Here is a 17,909-nt window from a genome sequence, read left to right on the forward strand (position 1 = left end):
TCTGCGGCAATTCGGAGGCAAAAGAAGGCATCTTTGAGATCTAAGACTGTGAAGTAAGTAGCCCCGCCCGGAATTAAAGCAAGCAGGTTATATGGATTGGGTACAACTGGATGTATGCTAACAACCGCATCATTGACTGCTCTTAAGTCCTGTACAGGTCGATACTCATCTGTACCGGGCTTTTGAACAGGCAGCAATGGGGTGTTCCAGGGGGAAGTACAGAATTTTAGGATACCATACCGTATGAACTTATCCAGATAGGATTGGATGTTCTTCTTAGCCTTCTGCGGAATGTGATATTGTCTTAGGCTCACTGGATAAACCCCATGTTTCAGTTCAATTTTTATTGGTGGAATATTGCGGGCCAGTCCTGGTGGGTTGTTCTCTGCCCAAACTCCTGGTATATTAAACAATGTCTCATCACTCCTAGGGTTTTGGCTAGTCAACACTGTATAAAGTCGCCACTCTTCTTCCTTTGGTACGGATAAAGTCATAATACCTGAAGGTCCATTAAACTTTAAGGATGTTGTTCCATTTGGTAGGAACGTAATCTGCGCTTGTAATTTTGATAGCATATCACGTCCCAGCAATTGGACTGGACATTCAGGCATATAAAGGAATTGGTGTTTTACTACGTGGCCTCCCAATGTACAGAGTCGACTTTTAAGAACCGGTTTTTCAGCACTTCTTCCAGTTGCTCCTATCACAGTAATAGTCCTTCCAGATGGAGGAGCAACTAGATTAGTCACCACTGAATGTTCAGCACCAGTGTCGATCATGAACGCACTCCTTTTCCCCCCTATTGATACATCGACCATAGGCTCCGCTCGACCAAGGGGGATGGAGCCCGGTCGGTATCAATAGTCCTCCATGACAGTGTCAGCCAATCCTACAAAGTCCCTACCTTCTCTATCGCGGGACCTTTGCGCTGCTGGAATATACCTGTCTTCCCTAACACTTCCTCTGTTCCCATTACTCCCTCTATAACCATTACTCCCTCCGGGGCCTCCTCTACCTCTCGCTCTACCTCTAAAGTTTCCGTAGCCTGCCCTGGGTTGGTCTCTCTCGTACTGCTCTCTTTGCGGACATTCGTTCCTCCAATGCCCTTCTTCCTTGCAATACGCGCATTGATCCCTACTCAAAGGCTCCCTACTCCATCTATTATTGCCTCTATCTGGGCCCCGTTTATCTACGCCTGCGATCGCTACCGCTAGCATATCAGCCTTTTTACGCATCTTGCGCTCTTCCTCTTTCTTACTTTCTGTATCCCTGTTCATATAGACCTTATTTGCTACCTCCATTAGTTGGGTGATGGACATACCTGCAAACCCTTCTAACTTTTGTAGCTTGCGCTTAATATCTCCGTATGCTTGGCTGACAAAGGCGGAGTTAACCATTCGGGAATTGTCTGCGTCTTCCGGATTAAAGGGGGTATACAAGCGGTATGCCTCCAATAATCGGTCATAAAAGACACTGGGCGCTTCATCGCTTTTCTGGATCACCTCAACTGTCTTCGACATGTTAATGGCTTTCTTTCCTCCGGCTTTCATGCCAGCAATTATAGCGTCTCTATAGGCTCTGAGTTGAACCATATCAGCACCATTTACATTCCAATCGGGATCGGTGTTGGGATAGTGTGTCGCGGCCCATGCTGCTGGATTGGCTTGGTTCAAAGCACGGGCTCTATCCTCTAATGCTTTAATGGCTGCTTGATTTATTCTTGTCCTTTCCTCATTGTTAAATAAAGTCATTAGTAACTGCTGGCAATCAGCCCATGTCGGATTATGCGTCTGTACTATTGAGGTGAACAGATCAGTCATAGCTTGTGGTTTCTCAGTATACGAGGAATTATGGGTCTTCCAGTTTAAAAGATCGGTTGTGGTAAATGGGACATATACGAAGACTGGGTCAGCGTGTGCCATTTGACCTGCGGCATCGATATAAGCTGACCCGGGATTCAGACGAAGAGGCATCTGATAGTGCTTTAATTGTTGGGCACCAGTCAACTGTCGGGTTTGGATGGGGCTACGTAGAGAGGCGTCAGTCATGGGTTCCGGTCGGGGAGAGATAGGGTATGGGGATGTGGGAGGTCGGTTTTGGGAAAAGGTCGTAAATAAAACACTTCGAGCCGAGCTAGATGAAGCTTGACCGGAAGTCTGAAGTGGCGCCAAATCAGGATATTCGTTTCTAATGGGGGTGGATTCTGGTTCCGGAAGGGGAGATTTAGTACGAGGGGGGGTGGATCCTGTACTGGAGGAGGAAGCGGAAGTGGATGAGGGTAATGAGGGGAGGGGTGCAGGACTTCCTGCGTTTGCGTCACTTCTTCTTAACGGAAAGTAAGGGGGCGGCAAAGGGATCTCGGACTCAGGGGGCGTGTCCAAAATGGGCCTAACACCAGTCCTAGTGGACGAGCAAGTCCTAGCTACCATGAGGCGACACTGCTCCTCGTGGCATGTCTGGAGCCATTTTGGCGAGTCATTTACGGCCTGTCTCCAACAGTCAATATAAGGAAACTGGCCGTAAAGTTCAGGCCTACCCGATACAGCCACGTGTAAGCGCTGTACCAGAGTTGGATCCAAACTGCCACGTGGCGGCCATGCCGCAACCAAAGTAGGCCACTCCCTAGTACACAAAGTGACCAAACGTACAGGAGACATCTTTACCCCAAAATCACAAACTTTGAATCCCTTTTTAAAATTCTTAACCATACATCCTAAGGGATCCGGAATCGTTGACTGCGACGCACCCATACTTAACAATGGAACGTCGTCGACAACGAATACTATACACGCGTACTATTCAACAGTCACACCCGTTTCCTCTGGCAACAGCACCACGTGGTACGGTTACCAAGTGAAACGTACACAATAACAATAAACACTCAGGGAATTCCCGTACACACACAGCTGTTACACCAGTCACTATATAATCAATATTATGCCCTTTGGCGTAACTATACAGTCACCCACGCTATAATTCTCTATATACGAATTACCCGTCTATAACACACCCCAGTAACATCGTCTTTTACAAATAGCGGTTACAGTACGGTTAGCATAGGTCAAAGCACAAGTTAAGGTCACAATACAATTATTAGTGGTTATGGTGTTAAACATGCAATGGACGACAATGATTAGTACTTATTATATAATGTCAGTAAATATACAGGGTTATGGTACCGTGCACTATAATACAGCAACACACTATTAACACTCTCGCTAGACGGCTGAGCTCGCGCTATCTAACAAGATATACACTTTACTAAAACAATCGTTAACACATTTACAATTCCCAACTAAACTATTGGCCAGTACCTTGAATGGACTACCTAAAACTATATACACCCGTTTTGGTTAGCCACACTGCCCAATCACCACATATATAGCGAGCTAGAGAACCGAATTTACACAGGCGCCTCTTAGTCGCACTATCAAAAGTCTAGTGGGTTCCAAATTTACACGCCTTCCCACTTAGCCCAGATAGGATGAGAACTAGCGAACCGAATTTACACAGGCGCCGCTTAGTCTCCCGGTCCCTCCGACCTAGCGAACGTAATATACACCCTAGAACGCTAGTCTAGACAAGACACCGGTGTCCGGCTAGGGCTATTTACACCAGGACCCCGCCTGACTAACCAAATCAAACGGTCTGACTAAAGAGCGTTCGATCGAGCGGTGCGCCTTCGCTCCTTCCCTCCGACAGAGGGGGCAGATACACAGATTCAAAACCCCTTTGGGCCTACCGCACAATCGGTATACCCCTAGTGGGTCCTGCCGTCTAAAACAGCAGTTGTCTTACCTCCTCGTTCCTGAACCTGAGTTCACACTCATCGACGGGGACACCCCAGCACTTCTCACGTAGAGGCCGATGATCTCCTGGACAACAGACCAGTGGCGCCGAGACGAAGGGAGGTCCACGCAGAAGTTCAGGGGTGCAGCCGTAGAGAACGTGGGCAAAGATAGACCGTCTCACGCCTCTGCCTCTCAGCTACCGTTGAACGATGAGCTTCCCGGCCAATGCACCAAATGATACCGGAGAAACTGACGGAAGCCAAGCACAGAGAGATGGACACAGGTTTCTTCAGGAAGGAAGAGATTCTTTATTGGATCACCGATCGGGACTCAGAGGGACTAGCGTCACCAAAATACAGCAAAGTCTGAGTACTGAATACATAGAGTACATTCCTTATATAGCACTGTAGCTCCTCCCACAATTAACTACACCCACACATACCCTTAACCTATTTAATAAATAGAGTCTAAACTCATCCATCCGGTCTAACCACGTGGCTCATCTGATACAAAGGAGAGGGACGCGTAATTCCAGTTCTTACATTCCTGCACCTGGTCAGTACAGTGATAACAGTATCTTAGCTACGTGTAATTAACTAACTGATACTACAAACACATATACATACATATGCCTTGTGGCAATCTTAGCCTGCTAAACTTGTATTTTACTGGAATTACATCACACTAACTCATTTGTAGTATATGTAGTGTCTATTTTAGCCTAAATGTTGCCACTGGGAATTAAGCTACCTACAATATGGAGTTTAATGAATAACCCTGATAGAATAATGTGGCAGGAAGTAAGCTGTGCATGTTTTTGAGTTTAATATTCATAAATGTACTTTTTTACACTTTCACACGTTAGATTGCTTTGATTTTCACAGGGAGCACCCACAAGCTAGGTACTATTGAACTCGACTCGTTTTGTGAGTGTCAGGCGGAATGAAAGGCGGCTGCTCATTGGCTACTGCTTCCTGTCACGTCACGGACGCTAGCTCTCAGAGGAGGAAGCCGTGCAGAGCGGTAGAGGTGTGCTGTTAGTGTCGGCTCGCTCGGTGAGTGCCCGGTACGGTGAGCATGGCGGGGCATGGACACCATACTGCTATACTCACAGTATACCTCCCTTAGCGAACGCATCGTAATATCCCCCAACAAACCCGTGCTTGTAAATTCTCCCACGCCAGCCTGTGTGTGTGTGGCCCATGTGTTCTGTGTGACTAGAGAGCAGTCCCTGGGTCAGCGGTCTGCACACAGTCTGTACAGGGTCTGTGCGGCCTGGTGCTGACCGGATACGGCCGCTGACTGAGTCCTGATCGGCCATGTTGGAGTCTGGCAGCTGTTGCCAGCAGTTATTGGAAAGTCACGTTATACAGGTCCCACTGCTGCTCTCTTACACACAGACACAGGGGTTTAACGTTTGTCAATTTAACTCTGAAATGTTATTACATTACACTTGTTAACTAATTATTTTATATTTTACTCGACAGGTATCACTTTTTCCTGTTGACTGATAAAATGATAACCCTCCCATGTGTGCATTATTCATAGGATGCCAAAATAAAGTAAATTAATAAAGAGAAGGCAAACTAAACCTGCCATGATTAAGTGACACAAGAAGCAAAATAACTAACTCCTATAGTATTTGTTTTACCTAGAATGTGGGTTATGTTGTGTACTCTCGTTTAATGTTGGACTTTCTATGAATTGTTTGACATAAACTTGGGCGCTACCTCCTTCATTTTCTGCATTACAATATGGAAACGGGCCAGGACTTTGGCAACCATGGAATTCTCAGTTTGTGGCCAACTACTCCAAAACATATTTTGACACAGGATTAGGGATCGGTTCCAGGGACATGCTGGCATTATCAGTACTGAGCATTTTGATGCTTAGATGGCTGTTTTAACAACTATTACAATTTAGTTACTGTCTCTTTCACTTTTCTAGTGATGTCAAGATGCCCAAAAAGAAGACTGGAGCGCGAAAGAAGGCAGAGAATCGCAGAGAAAGGGAGAAACAGATAAGAGCCAATCGGGGAACTGTGGATCTGGCTAAACACCCCTGTAATGCTTCCATGGTAACTGCATCAATTTTTATTACTTCTCAGAGTTGTAAAATGTCCAATTCAGCTATGCAATCTTCAGCACTTTAGATGTTGTGAACTACATCTGAACTACCGCTGATGTTTTGCCAGCATTACGGCTGTTAGATCAGTATTGGAGATGTAATCCATAACATTTGGAATGCTGAAGGTTGCCTACTCTTGCCTTAGACTATTCCCAATGTGTGGACTGTTTGTAACCTAAATTTGGAGTTGCTTTGGTAAAACCTGGCTTTCCCATATGCTGACCTATTTTATTTGGTAAAATTTTATATTTGTACGCTTGCTAAAAAGAACTATAGAAGTTCACTACATTTTATTGCTGAATTTGGTTTAAATGTGTGGTGATCTTTACCTATATACATAACATTGAACACAGTGGGGTTCACTTCATGTCCCCTCCATTAATACTAATGTACACTTTTTTTTTTTTTTCCCATTCTTTATTTTGGCTGTGCAATAAAGATTTACAAACATTCCCGCAGAGCTACGACAGCAGCTGCAGGTGTGTCACAGTATACATTATCACGACATTTAGTTGCACAGTTTTGTGTAGTGAGTGATCAGTTAATACTATTCTTGTCCCATTATGGGTATGTTTGTGGTCTGTCTTTGTGTCATGTAGATTTAGTCAACTCGGCATTTACGGTGGAGTGATGTTAATGTGGGAAGACGTGAGGGGAAAAACATCAATGTAATGTAGTGCAAGGTATATCCCTTGTGTGTGTCCATCCCGTGGTTTATGGGATTATCTGTCCTGGGTGGCTGATTGTGCCCTTACATCTCTCAGACGGAGAGTGTGGCTGGTGGGTAGGTTGTCTATGTGCGTCTTTGTTGAGTCTCTGTATGGGCGACGGTCTAGTGCCTTGGGTGTGCCGTTGGTGGTTATACCAGGCCGACAACTCCTTCTATCTGGTTAGGCAGGTAGGTCTGCTAGCTAAGGAGCGTGTGAGCAAGTGTCGCCTATGAGGTGCCTTGGTCTGTTACTTCTTGGCGAGTTTTGTGCGCGCCTCGGTGTTGCCGTAGCCCTTACCGTCGCCCACCCTATCTGACTGATAGGTGTTCACTGCCTATGTGTCCCCTTGGGGCCGCCTGTGTCCCTTTTAATGTTGGCCTGAAGAACATAACAAATAACATAAAATCTTAATAATAAGAGAGAAGAAAAAATAAAATAAAAATTATTAAGTAATGAGTGCAATAATACTGGACCCAAGTTCAGTGTCAGTGTCTCTGGTCTTGTCTGGCTCCGTAGCAATAATGACAGGGCCGTCTCGATACGTGGTGTGGGGTGAGTATATATGTTGGTCCTGTGTGGTCCTGGGTACGCCTTGGAGCCCCCTGCCACTCTGCTGAAGCCAGGAAGCCCTCAATCAGGAGAGTTTTATGGTGGGTCCTAGATGCCGTGCTTCTCCGTTTTGGCTAGATCCGCCTTTCTGTTTCGGGCCTGGGTCCGCTGTCCTCGGGGTTGTCGCTTGCTGTGCTGTGGTGCGCGGATCCGTCAGCGGGAGGCTCCGTAGGAACTCCGTGTGGTCCTCGGAGGCCGTCAGTGTGTGTATCGTATCTCCCAGTGACACCACCAAGGTGCCCAACAGTACCCATCGGTACCTGATCCGGGTTACGGGTGTGAACTTGCGCCAGTCGAGGAGGATCGCAAAGGGTAGGTCATCATATATCGAGATCCTGCAGTTAGCTATTAGTAGGCTCATTTTTTGCCTGGCACGGGCCATAATGGAGGTCTTCGCATTAATGTCTTTGGTCACGGCTATGATGTCCCGTGGCGCATCTACGGGTGCTGTAGGAGCCTTTCGTACTCTGAAGGCTGTGACAATGGTTGGTGTTCCGCCGTCCTCCTTGATCCCAAGTGCTTGTAGGACTTCGCGGGTGAAATCTGGCAAGGCTTCTTGGCCCACCGTTTCCGGCGCCCCACGGATCCTAACATTCCTCCGTCGGTGTCGTGATTCCAGGGAGGTTACAGTGCGGGATAGGCACTGTACTTGTTGGGTTAGTATGTCTATGCGGGTATTAGTGTCTTCCAGTTTTTTCCCTCTTTCTTCATCTTTGGTCTCTGTGCCTCCCATGCGGTGTCTCAGGCCCCCGATCTCTTCCTGTACCCCAGCGAGGTCCGATTTCCACACCTCCCTTAAGTCTCGGAGGAGGTTTTTTATGTCTCCTTTAGTAGAGGGGGATTTGTCGGAGTCGGACTCCGTCCTCTGGTACACTCTGCTGTAAGCCTGGGGTGCTTGGGCCGTCTCCTCGTCTTGCGACGGCTCAGAGTCGCTGGAGCCGCGCGGATCTCCGAGCGCTATGTTTGGTCGGGCCTGTGAGGATGGCCTGGTAAAGGCTAGGCGAATATTGGAGTGGCTGGCACCCTCTGCGTGTGTAATTTTCCTATTTTTTCGTCCCATCTCTCTCGGGGTAAGTTACCCGGGGGCTGTAATCTTCGTGGGTGATACACCTTAGGGCAAAAAAGTAAATTTTGTCTCTGTAGAGCGGGAGCTCTGCAAAAGCACGACCGCTCAGTAGCTCAGCTAACCACGCCCTTTCCATACACTTTTTTAATTACTGAAGAAATTAGTGTATTGTTTGATCTGATACATGCAAACTCAGATAAACAATCTCACAGATAATCTTCAATGAAGACACAGCCAAATGCAATATGTGATGCCTTTACCAAAAACTGAATGACTGTGGATGTTGTGGATAGTTCTTTATATGCACTAAATCATATACTATAGGGACACTAAACAAGAAGAGGTGTTACATTGATATTTCCTAAAGAAAGAGACTGTTCAGGTTCCTAGCAAAAAGTTTTTGTCATGCATAAGATGCTTGCTTTTTTAATGATCATTTAACTCTAGGTAAGGTTGCCTAAAATTCACAGATTTTACTATTAACGTGACGTTAAGTCATGATTTTATTAATGACACAGACGAGTATTATGCTGCACTCTTTCTTTATTTCCCTCATCAGTAAAGAAAAAGTACAACATTCAAACGGTATGATAATAAATAGCATGAGAGGTATATCTTCCTAGCAACAGGAACAGCCAATCAGATTTGCTCTCCAGCATAATAGGCGATTATGCGTAATCTACTTCCTCTTTCTTGTAATCCCGAACGAAGACAAATGTGTCACAGAACATGGGCACACCAACAAGAAGAGTATGCCAGTAAAGGTGCAATGTCAAATCAAGCTGGAAGAGAGAGGAAAAAATATGGTAATATCGGAGTATAAAACTGGATGAATGCATAAATCATACTATCTGTCATCAATTATAAATGTATGATATTAATTATTAGTAGTCTCAACTGAACTGTAGACACTTATAAACAGGATACTATACTCTTAAGATTTACTTACCCAACTTACCCAAATCCACTCAATCTTCTGGTGGGAGGGAGGGATAATACTTGCCTCCGTGTCGTTAATAAAATAATTTATTATTATTATTATTATTATTGCCATTTATATAGCGCCAACAGATTCCGTAGCGCTTTACAATATTATGAGAGGGGGATTTAACTATAAATAGGACAATTACAACGGGAACAATAGGTTGAAGAGGACCCTGCTCAATTGAACTTACATTCTATAGGAGGTGGGGTGTAAAACACATTATGCTGGAGAGCGAAAGCTGATTGGCTGTTCCTGTCGCTAGGAAGAAGTACCTCTCATGCTATTTATTGTTATCATACCGTTTTAATGTTATATTTTTTCTTTGCTGCTCTGAGGGAAATAAAGAAAGAGTGCAGCATAATAGGAGCCTCCGTGTCGTTAAAATTTTTTAGCAGCCATTGCCAAGTCAAATTTTTTTTTTTTTTTTTTTTTTAATTCTTTATTTGTATTCGACATGGGTGGTGTGAATGCGGTCAACCAAGGTTACAAATACGTTATGGTACAGATTACAAATTGTATACATAGGTAAATAGAAATCGCGTTTGTGTCAAACCACCTAGTACTATTGGTCGCCCGTGCTTGTAGGGTCTACTGATCAGGAGGTCCTAGCTATCGGTGGTTCCCCTGTTCGTTTGTTTGCCTTGAGGACTGCTCCCCACTATTTGCTCAGTGACCCTCTGTGGGGTCTGTTCGGGTGTTGTTTCTTAATGGATTCGTGTGGTGAGGGACTTGAGTACCCTGAGAGATCGTCTTATATCACATCGTTTGTGAGTCGAATTTTTGGTTCGTGTCGAACCGTATACAGGAGATAGAAAAGAGAACAGAATGAGAGGTGGGGGTGGGAGGAGGGGGGGGGGGTATGGGGGAGGGTACTTAGGTTGTGTTGGCCATGTTGAGGTGGTTTATGGGAGATTGGCCAGGTTGGAGTTTTCCCACGGTTCCCATACCTTCTGAAAGGTTTTTAAGGTGCCTCGTAATCTAGCCGTTAAATTGTCCATCAAGTGGACTTCCTTGATCCGCCTTATGACCCCGGCCCTGGAAGGTATGGTTGGTTTGAGCCAGCCGGAGGCCACCGATCTCCTGGCTGCTAGAGTGATTTTGTGGATTAATGTTTGCTCGTGTCTAGGCCAGCCGTCTATGGTTCTGCTTAATAGGAAGAGCCACGGATCCAGGTCCAGAGCTCTAGAGAGGACCTGGGAGACTAGGTCTTGGATCTGCTTCCAGAATGTGCCTATTTGCGGGCATTCCCACCACATGTGGATGTACGTTCCCCTCTGGCCGCATCCCCTCCAGCAGGTGTCTGTTGGGTTTTTTTGCATTTGATTCAGCTTAACTGGTGTGGTGTACCAGCGCAACATTGTTTTTATAGATTGTTCCTGGAGGGTAACACACACTGATGAGGAATGGTTAGCCTCCCATATCTCTTGCCATTCCACACCTTCCAGGGTTTCGCCCAGGTCACGTTCCCATTGATCTGTGTAGGTTAATTTACCCCATACCCTGGCTTCGGAACAGAGGTGGGCATACAGGAGCGTAATCATGCCTTTGGGTATAGTTTCTTGGAGGCAAATGCGCTCAAAGAAGGTCTTTTTTTTTCGGGCCGCTGTGTGTATGGTTGGTGTTTTTGCAAAATCTTTGATTTGGAGGTACCTAAAGAAATCGGCTGGGGTAAGGTGGCCTCGCAGTCTCAATGTGTCAAAGGGGATAATTTCCGTCCCCTCATATAATTGACAAATGCGTTGTAGGCCTATCTTCTCTAGATTCCTGAAATCTCTAGCTGTCATTCCGGGGATGAAGGCCTTATTGCGTAAGAATGGTGTAAGGGGCGAGGGGTCGGACGCTAAGTGGAATTTTAATTTGAAGGTGTCCCACACCCTCAGAGAGTTTGATATGGTCGGGCATGTGATCCTAATAGGTGGCCTATGTTCCCTGGGGACCCACATTAATAGCTGCGGTAGATCAACACCCGTCATTAAGGATTCTATGTCTGCCCATTTTCTTTCGCCGGGGGGGGAGTGCCACATCGCTATTTGTGCTAATTGAGTAGCTATATAATAGTAGTAGATGTTCGGTAGGCCCAGACCCCCTCTCGTCTTAGATCGGTACAGGATAAATCTAGAGACTCTATGTCTTTTGTTTTGCCAGACAAAGGTTTCTATCGCCCTTTGTAGGGGCTGTAGGGAGGATCTGGAGACGCGGATGGGCAGCGCCTGAAACAGGAACAGAATTCTTGGCAAGATATTCATTTTAACAGCGTGTATTCTCCCTATCCAGGAGATCGGTCTGTCCATCCACGTCTCCATCTCCCGAATCAGTTGTTTCATCATTGGGGTGTAATTTTGCTCGTATAGGTTTTCTGGTTTAGTTGTCAGACGTATACCCAGGTACTTGAGTGTTTGGTGTTCTACTCTTATCTTATGTGCGTCCTGTATTTGATTCATTGCCATTGTCGGTACTCCTAGTGGGAGAACACTAGACTTCGTCATGTTTACCCTGTAACCGGAGAAGGTCCCAAATTCATCCAAGACCTCACTTAGGGCCCTCATTGAGGGCACCGGGTCGGTGAGCGCAAGGAGGACATCATCCGCATATGCTGATACCAGGAAATCTTTACCCCCCACCCTGATACCTTGTATCCGTGGGTGCTTCCTCAGAGCTTGCAGTAACGGCTCTAACGATAGGGCGAAAAGTAGAGGGGAGAGAGGGCACCCCTGTCTGGTTCCGTTAGAGAGTTGGAAGGGATGGAGCTGGGCTCCTGCTATCTTCACCTGTGCTCGGACATTGCTGTACATGGCTCTTAGTAAGGTCATAAACTGTTCGGGAAACCCGAGCTGAGTCAGTAGCATAAAGAGGTAGGGCCACTTCACTCTATCGAACGCTTTTTCAGCGTCTAGCGAAACGAGTATCGTTGGGGTCTTTGTGGCCACCTGACGCCATATTAGGTCGATGTTTCTTCGAGTGTTTTCGAATAACTGCCTGTTAGGTATGAAACCTACTTGGTCAGCATCTATCAAATAGTTTAGGAATGGGTTCAGTCGTTCTGTCTGGATTTTAGCTAAAAGTTTCATGTCATGGTTAATGAGGGATATTGGTCTATAATTACCTGGAGCGAGGGGGTCCCTATCTGGCTTTGGCAAAAGCACTATGGTGGCCAGTGACATATCCGGATTCGGGGTGCCTCCCATCCGGAACCTGTTGAATACTGTCGTTAGGTGTGGCACCAGTTCTTCACGGAAGGCCTTATAATAACTACCGTCGTACCCGTCGGGTCCTGGGGCTTTATTGCCTTTTAAGGTAGTTATCGCCCGATCTACTTCGTCGGGGGTAATGTCTGCGGCTAGTACCTCCACTGCCTCTCTTGGGAGCGTCGGGAGTCCTAGGTCCCTAATAAACCTAAGGGTGGCGTCTTCGTCCTTTTTCGTCATCGTCTCTGTGGATGGAGAGTGGTTGTATAGGGATTCATAGTATTCCGTGAATACCTCTGCTATGTCCTTAGGTGCGGTTTTAACAGAGTTATCTGGATGTCGGATGGATGCTATGTGTCCACGTCTCATTCTCGGCTTTAGGACTCTAGCTAAGAGGGTATGCATTTTATTGGCACGTTCATAGAACGTGCGTTTGGACCAGGTCATTGCTCTAACAGTTTCATCTAGCATGAGGGTGCGTATGGCTAGTCTAGTCTCTTCTAGTCGTCGAAATGAATCGTCGTCCGGTTGTCTCTTGTGTTGTTGTTCTTGCATCCGTAGCTTAGTCAGTAAGTTCGTCAGGGTTTGGGCTTTTGCCTTCTTTTTAGCGGTCGCTAATTTAATGAGCGTCCCTCGTATAACCGTTTTATGTGCTGCCCATATTGTCTCTGGTTGCAAGTCTGGGGTGGTATTGTATTCGAAATACTCCACTATGTCCTTGCGGACCTGTTCTACAATCTCTGGGTCATTTAGTAGTGAGGCGTTCAACCTCCATGTCCACGGGGAGCTACTGCACAAGTTACCAATGGTGATGTGGATGTCGGCGTGGTCTGACCACGATATGGAACCTATGTCAGATCCCGTGACTCTGTCTAGTGATTTGTCGTTGATGAGGAACATATCAATTCTTGAGTACGTACCATGTGGGGCCGAATAGAAAGTGTAGTCCCTCGTGCTTGGATGATGTGCTCTCCACACGTCCACCAACCCGGCATCCGTGATGAACCCATGGAGCAATTTGTCTTGCCCTCCCCTTCCCTGCGATCTGGGGCCGTCCCCTAGCGCACTCCTGTCAACTACGGGGTTTGCTACTGCGTTTAGGTCTCCACCTAATATAGTGAGGCCGTGTCCTAGTGTCTGTAGTTTGGACTTTAAGTCGTCCCAGAATCTTGGGTCAGGTTGGTTCGGGGCGTATATGTTAAGGAGGTGTATCTTGTGGGACTGTAAGGCGCCGGAGGCTATGATGTACCTTCCTTTAGGGTCTGCGTCTATGGTGTCTATGTGCAGTGGGCAGCTATTACGGATAATTATGGCCACTCCGTTGTGTTTAGTGAGGGCCCTGGCTTCGTAAGTGGTTCGGTACGTGTGATCTTTTAGCTGGAACGAGGCTTGTTTCGGTAAGCGGGTCTCCTGTACAAAGGCTATATCAGATTGCATTCTCTTTAGTTCCCTGAATAGGAGGCGTCTCTTGGTCGGCGTATTGAGCCCTTTTACATTTAAAGAAGATAATTTTAGTGACATGTGGGTAGGTTATGGATGATGCCTATGGCATGCCCACCTCTGTTCGCTTCCACCGTATAGCATCCTATAGTGAAAGTCACAACCCCCAGGGTGGGAGGGAGGGAGGGCAACTGGGAGCGGGTGGGATAGGGTGAGGGGGTAGAAAGAATGAGGGGGAGAGAGAGTGAAGAAGAAAACAAAAGGTGAGCACGTACAGTGCTCGGTTGTGGTCGTCTGGACTTATCTGTTGCCAGACTGGTATGGGGTGTACATTTCCCCATCTCGTCTGCGCTCCGCGCTCGAGCGAGGTGGGTATGTATGGCTAACTGACCAATTTGCGCTGTTTGAAATGAACGATTTTGCAATGAAGGATATGAACTCTTGCGTATTTTAAGAAAGAAAGAGAAACAAGTAGGAACAACTGTTCCTGGCCGGCTTGTGTGCCTAGCGTGATGAGGGGTAGGCCGCCTGATCATATTGGTTGCGAGGCAGGCGGCATGGCCCCTTCTGTATTCCTGTATGGTATACCTCATGCTGGCTGCTCGCGCCTGCCCGTAACTTTGTAATTTTATAACTTCATAACATTAGAACTAGGCGTCTGGGAGGGCGGTTCCCTTACTGCTCTGAAACGTCTCGAAAGGGGGCTGTCTCTGTCGGGGTGGGGGGCAGGGACCCCAGGACAGGGGCGAGCATTTTGTTGTTCAGTGGGTGCTTGTTGTTTTTTTTTTTTTTTTTTTTTGGGGGGGGGGGGGGGGAGGGGGTGTTTAATCTCCCTGCTACACCCTTTCTTCGTGTCCCCCTGAATTCCATCTCCTTTCCGTTTGTTGTTGTATGAGGTGTTATACTGTGGGAGTATGTGGCTCCCCGTCAATTCCCGCCATCAGGAGTCACCCTCCCCGCTCTCCACGTGTATGCCTGCTAAATCCCCCCTATATTGCAAACGTTTGCCTCCCGCCTCTATTAACTACCCCACTTGTTTCCCGCCTAGAGTTCCGTCTGCCGGTGTGACGGTCAGGCTCTCTGTCCCTCAGCGGTGGTATGTCCTGTGGAGCTGAGGCTGCGGCCGTCCATGCCCATCCTGCCCAGTCCTCCGTCCAAACTCGGACCCCCAGGTACGAGCCCCCCCGCCCCCCCTCCCCCCCTCCCAAATGGCCACTGACCCCTTTCCCCAGGGGCCCATAGAAGAGGGGGATACCCTCGGGGGCTCCCACACTCTGGACACCGTGGCTGCTACATGGGCCCTTACCCCCAGCCCCAAAAATAAGTTTAGATCCTCCCTCCTCTGCTTACAAGTCCCCCTTCTCCTCGTTGCGCCATTAGTTACTGTACCCGGTCCGGTCGCTAGCGTCTCCGTCCTCCGACATCCTGCCACTCCGTCGGCATAGGTAAGAGCTCCTCTCTGGTCTCCGCTCCCAGTGACAGTTGCACCGGTATCTGCACTCCAAGGCCTCTGAGGAACTTCTCCGGGTCTCCGCCAGGCAGCAGCACCCGAGCCTCGCCATTTCGGAAAGCCAGCAGCTTGAACGGGAAGCCCCAGGCATACCGGACTCCCGCTTTTCTTAGGGCCTCAGTCACCGGTCTCCATTCCCTCCTCCTTTGCAGAGTACTGGGGGCTAGGTCTTGGTAGAGCTGCAGGGTGGCTCCCTCATGTTGTATCTCCTCTTCTCTGCTTCTCCGCATTAGTGCCTCTTTAGTCTGGAAGTGGAGGAAGCGGATGATCACGTCTCTTGGGGAGTTGGTGTCCTGTCTTTGGGCTCGGAGTGCCCTGTGTGCTCTCTCCATACACCACTGCTCTGCCGGCAACGTTGGTAGCAGCGGTCGAAAAATGGAGAGAAGCACTTCCTGCAGTGGGCCTTCGTTTTCCCGCTCCGGTAACCCCCGCAGCCGGAGGTTATTCCTCCTGGAGCGGTTTGCTGTGTCCTCCAGTGCCAGCTCCATCTCTGCAACTTGGGCCTCGAGTTTCTTCACGTGCGCCACCACTGAGTTATGGGCCCGGGTCGTATCCTCCATGCGATCCTCCAGTTGGGAGGTCCTGGTGCCCAGCGCCGAGATTTCAGTGCGTAGGACGGAGGTGGCCCGTTCTATTTCTCCTGCCAGGTATGTCTGCACTTCTGTCAGCCTGGCTAGGATCTGTGCTGAATCACCTGCCTTGAGGCCAGAGGGCTCCGCTGTGCGTGGTGAGGAGGACCTCGAAGAGAGGCCCGCTCCGGCGCCATCTTGGCTCTCCGCCGGCCCCGACTTTTGGACTGTGAGCATGTCCAGCACCGATGTCCCAGTGTCCGGTCCTTTCTTAGGGTGCTTTTTGGTGTTTTTCTTGTCCATTATGGAATGTTTTTGCGTGCAAAATTCGCTTTTGTGGGCTATATTCAGCGCTAGGGTGCCGGAGCTCTACTCCCGAGCGTCCAGCTTGTTCCCTGGTCAGGCCACGCCCCCAAGTCAAATTTTTAAATGGATACTCTAGTCACCAGAACAACTACAGCTTATTGTATTTGTTCTGGTGAGTATAATCAATCCTTCAGGCTTTTTGCAGTAACCACTGTTTTTTGTTTTTTGTTTTTTTGTTTTTCTTCAGAGAAAAGGTAGTGTTTACATTACAGCATAGGGATACCTTCACTGACCACTCTTCAGATGGCTACTATAGGTGCTTTATGGGGCAGTGCTGCACAGTGTGCAGCACTTACATTCAGTGTCTCCACCTTCTGCATGGAGACACTGAACTTTCCTCATAAAGACACATTGATTCAATGCATCTCTGTGATGAGCTGCTGATTGACTAAGACTGTGTTTGACTGCCTCTGCCTCCTTAACAAGCTCAGCCAATCCCATGGGAAAGCATTGTGATTGACTTAGATCAACACTTCTGATGATGTCAGCCAAGCAGACAGAGCCAGCATCAGCGGACTGGAATAAAGGTAAGATTCTGCTATAATTAGGCGGGGCAGAGGGGACTGAATGGTGTTTTTAACACTAGATAGTATGGAATACATGTTTGAGTTCCTGACCCTATAGTGTGCCTTTAATTGATCTGGCACTTAAAAAGCACTGCTTTCAAATTAACCTTATTGGTGTCTTTCTTAAACAAATATGTGCAGTATTTATCATACTCGGCTACCAAACTAGCCATATATTCTCTTATTTGAAACATACTTGCAAACGCATTTATACATATGTAGCGATTTTTGTCATACACAGGCTTGATTATTTTTATATACATTTATTCATGGACAGAAACACTTGCGCTTTATTTTCTCTTTCCCGCTACTGCTTAAAGGGGAACTCTAAGCACCATAAACCACTACAACATTTGGAAACTGTGTGACACTTACCTGGGTTCCCGGGATGCAGGTGGTCCTTACAGTCTCCTCGGTACAGCTCAAGTAGAAGTTCTCATTCCACTTAATATATGTCAGTTGGGTGCAACTTTTCAGCATATGTTTGACTTAGGACATCAGAATGTTTTGAAAAGTTGCACAAAATTGATATAGCCAAAGCAAAATAAGTACTTCCATTTTAACTGTATCAAGGAGACCAGAAGGACTGTGGGCTTGGATCAGGTAAATGTCAAATAATTCACAAATGATTTGACTCCTTACTGAGGGATACCGGCTGGGGATTCCTGGCACCATAACCAGTATGACGGGCTATAGTATTATAATGTTCTTAGTGCCCCTCTAAAGCAGCAGTGTCAGCTGTGGAGTCTTTGCATTATTTTGCAAATCTCTCACCAAGGTGTATGGTGTAGGCTGGGGAGGGTTAGTTGGGGATATTTGTGCTCTCGATCCTTGGTGCCATGCATCATCTCCTGTGCAAGAGTACAAAATTAGGCCTATGGGATATCACTCAAGACTGCATGAACTTTAATAGATAATCTTATGCTGCCGCAATGAGGTGCCATAGGCATATATTGTGCATTGCGTCAAATAATGCCTGTATCCA

At 47.3% G+C, this 17,909-nt stretch overlaps 1 protein-coding gene across 2 annotated transcripts in view; it reads left to right on the forward strand.

Moving 5' to 3' along the window:
- Positions 1 to 4,747: 4,747 nt before the first annotated feature.
- Positions 4,748 to 17,909, forward strand: part of ZNF330 (zinc finger protein 330) — a 39,912-nt gene continuing 26,750 nt past the window's right edge. The window contains exons 1-2 of one of the 2 annotated variants that reach the window (XM_063458459.1): positions 4,748 to 4,846; positions 5,739 to 5,868. In XM_063458459.1, coding sequence (XP_063314529.1) covers positions 5,749 to 5,868 — 120 coding nt within the window. In that variant the 5' untranslated portion in view covers positions 4,748 to 4,846; positions 5,739 to 5,748. Of the gene's footprint in view, positions 4,858 to 5,738; positions 5,869 to 17,909 lie in introns of both variants that reach the window. The other variant, XM_063458460.1, reaches the window with a different exon arrangement.

This window comes from Pelobates fuscus, chromosome 6 (genome assembly GCF_036172605.1).
Source record: "Pelobates fuscus isolate aPelFus1 chromosome 6, aPelFus1.pri, whole genome shotgun sequence".
Taxonomy (NCBI): domain Eukaryota; kingdom Metazoa; phylum Chordata; class Amphibia; order Anura; family Pelobatidae; genus Pelobates; species Pelobates fuscus.